This window comes from Suricata suricatta, chromosome 12 (genome assembly GCF_006229205.1).
Source record: "Suricata suricatta isolate VVHF042 chromosome 12, meerkat_22Aug2017_6uvM2_HiC, whole genome shotgun sequence".
NCBI lineage: Eukaryota > Metazoa > Chordata > Mammalia > Carnivora > Herpestidae > Suricata > Suricata suricatta.
This window is the reverse complement of record NC_043711.1, coordinates 104,824,737-104,826,471: the sequence shown is the minus strand read 5'-3', so window position 1 is coordinate 104,826,471 and position 1,735 is coordinate 104,824,737. Positions and strand designations below refer to the sequence as shown.

At 69.1% G+C, this 1,735-nt stretch overlaps 1 protein-coding gene across 1 annotated transcript in view; it reads left to right on the top strand.

Annotated features, from left to right (window-relative positions):
- The window catches only part of LAMA5 (laminin subunit alpha 5), a gene marked incomplete at its 5' end in the record, with an annotated part of 44,002 nt that overhangs the window by 34,318 nt on the left and 7,949 nt on the right, over positions 1-1,735 (top strand). The window contains 6 exons of the mRNA XM_029917993.1: positions 1-24; positions 188-288; positions 379-559; positions 643-792; positions 1,299-1,450; positions 1,517-1,711. Of these exons, the coding sequence (XP_029773853.1) occupies positions 1-24; positions 188-288; positions 379-559; positions 643-792; positions 1,299-1,450; positions 1,517-1,711 (803 nt within the window). The remainder of the gene's footprint in view (positions 25-187; positions 289-378; positions 560-642; positions 793-1,298; positions 1,451-1,516; positions 1,712-1,735) is intronic.

The following is a 1,735-nucleotide window of genomic DNA, read 5'->3' as shown; positions in this document are numbered from 1 at the left end:
CGCTGGTGCCCGGCAACTGCAGCCGTAGGCGCGGGCGTCCGGGGGGGTGGGGGAGCAGGCCGCGGGCGGTCCCCCCTGGGACGGAGGAGGCGGCGGGGCAGAGCCAGGGGCTCGGGTCCAAGTGCCGTGCGGGGGTGGAGCCCAGTAAGGGGGGTTCAGGGCTCTCGCCGTGGCACCCCTTCTGCAGGGTGTGACTGCTCCCCATGCGGGACAGAGACCTGCGACCCCCACAGCGGGCACTGCGTGTGTAAGCCAGGCGTGACGGGGCGGCGCTGTGACCGCTGCCAGGTAGGGCTGCCCGGGAGGGCGGGGCCTGCGGCTGGTGGGTGGGGCCTCCCGGCCAGGAGAGACCCACAGTCGAGGCTGTCTGTGCCGCAGGAAGGCTACTTCGGGTTTCAGAGCTGTGGGGGCTGCCAGCCATGTGCCTGTGGACCAGCTGCGGAGGGCTCTGAGTGCCACCCCCAGAGTGGGCAGTGCCACTGCCGGCCAGGGGCAGGAGGGCCCCAGTGCCGTGAATGCGCCCTGGGCCACTGGGGGCGCCCCGAGGAGGGTTGCAGGCGTGAGTACTCCAGGCCGGGTGGTGGAGGGTGACTGGCACCCCAGGGCCTTCTGCCGGCGCTTACCCCGCTCCTCCACACCTAGGCTGCCAGTGCCAGGGAGGCCACTGTGACCTGCACACCGGCCGCTGCACATGCCCCCCTGGGCTCAGTGGGGAGCGCTGTGACACCTGCAGCCACCAGCACCAGGTGCTGGTCCCCAGCGGGCCCGGGGACCGGGGCGTCCACTGTGAAGGTGCGCCCCTGTGCTCTAGCCCTGCTCCACGCAGCCACCCCTGCCCCCAGATCCTCTCAGTCGGTCTGTGGACATGGGTCCTAGCCCCTCGTGACCTGGCAGTCCCTATGCTAACCTGTGACCCCCAGCTCTCTCTCAGTTTTCTAAGGGATCCTTGGACTTCCTGCTGACTCCTTGCTGCTTTCTGATCCCCAAAGGCTGGACTCCCCAGCTGGTCCCTACCCCCCCTGGACCCACTCTGACCTTGTACCGGCTTCCTGGCACCTGTCCAGTTCTCTACTGACGTTCTGAGCCCGCGCTGACCTTTCAGTTGACCCTGTGACTCCGTTCTCACCTCGGCCCCTCACTAACTGAGCCGCCTTCAGAGGAGCTCCGCCTTCCTGTGCGGGTCATGTGCTCCTAGGCTGACCCATCCCCACCACGCCGCTGCCTGCTTCCTTCCCTGCCCCACACCAAGCCCCCCCCCCTTACTGCCCCCCCCCCCCCCGCCCCCATGCCACCCACAGTGTGCGACCACTGTGTGGTCCTGCTCCTGGACGACCTGGAGCGGGCCGGCGCCCTCCTGCCCGCCATCCGGGAGCAGCTGCAGGGGGTCAGCGCCAGCACGACGGCCTGGGCCCAGCTGTACAGGCTGAATGCCTCCATCGCCGACCTGCAGGTACGCCTCGGTGCGGCCCCGGCCCACGCGCCCACGGTGCAGGTCCTCACCTTCTCTCCTCCACAGAGCCAGCTCCGGAGCCCCCCGAGCCCCCACCATGAGGTGACACAGCAGCTGGAGGCCCTGGAACAACAGAGCTCAAGCCTCGGACAGAACACACAGGGGCTGGATGGCCAGGCAGGACCCTGGGGAGCCCCTGCCTGGGAGGCCCCTCCCCCAAAGCTCTCAGGAGACCCCTCCCCTGGAAAACCCCTTCCCATGGTAGAACCCACTTCCAGAGGTCCT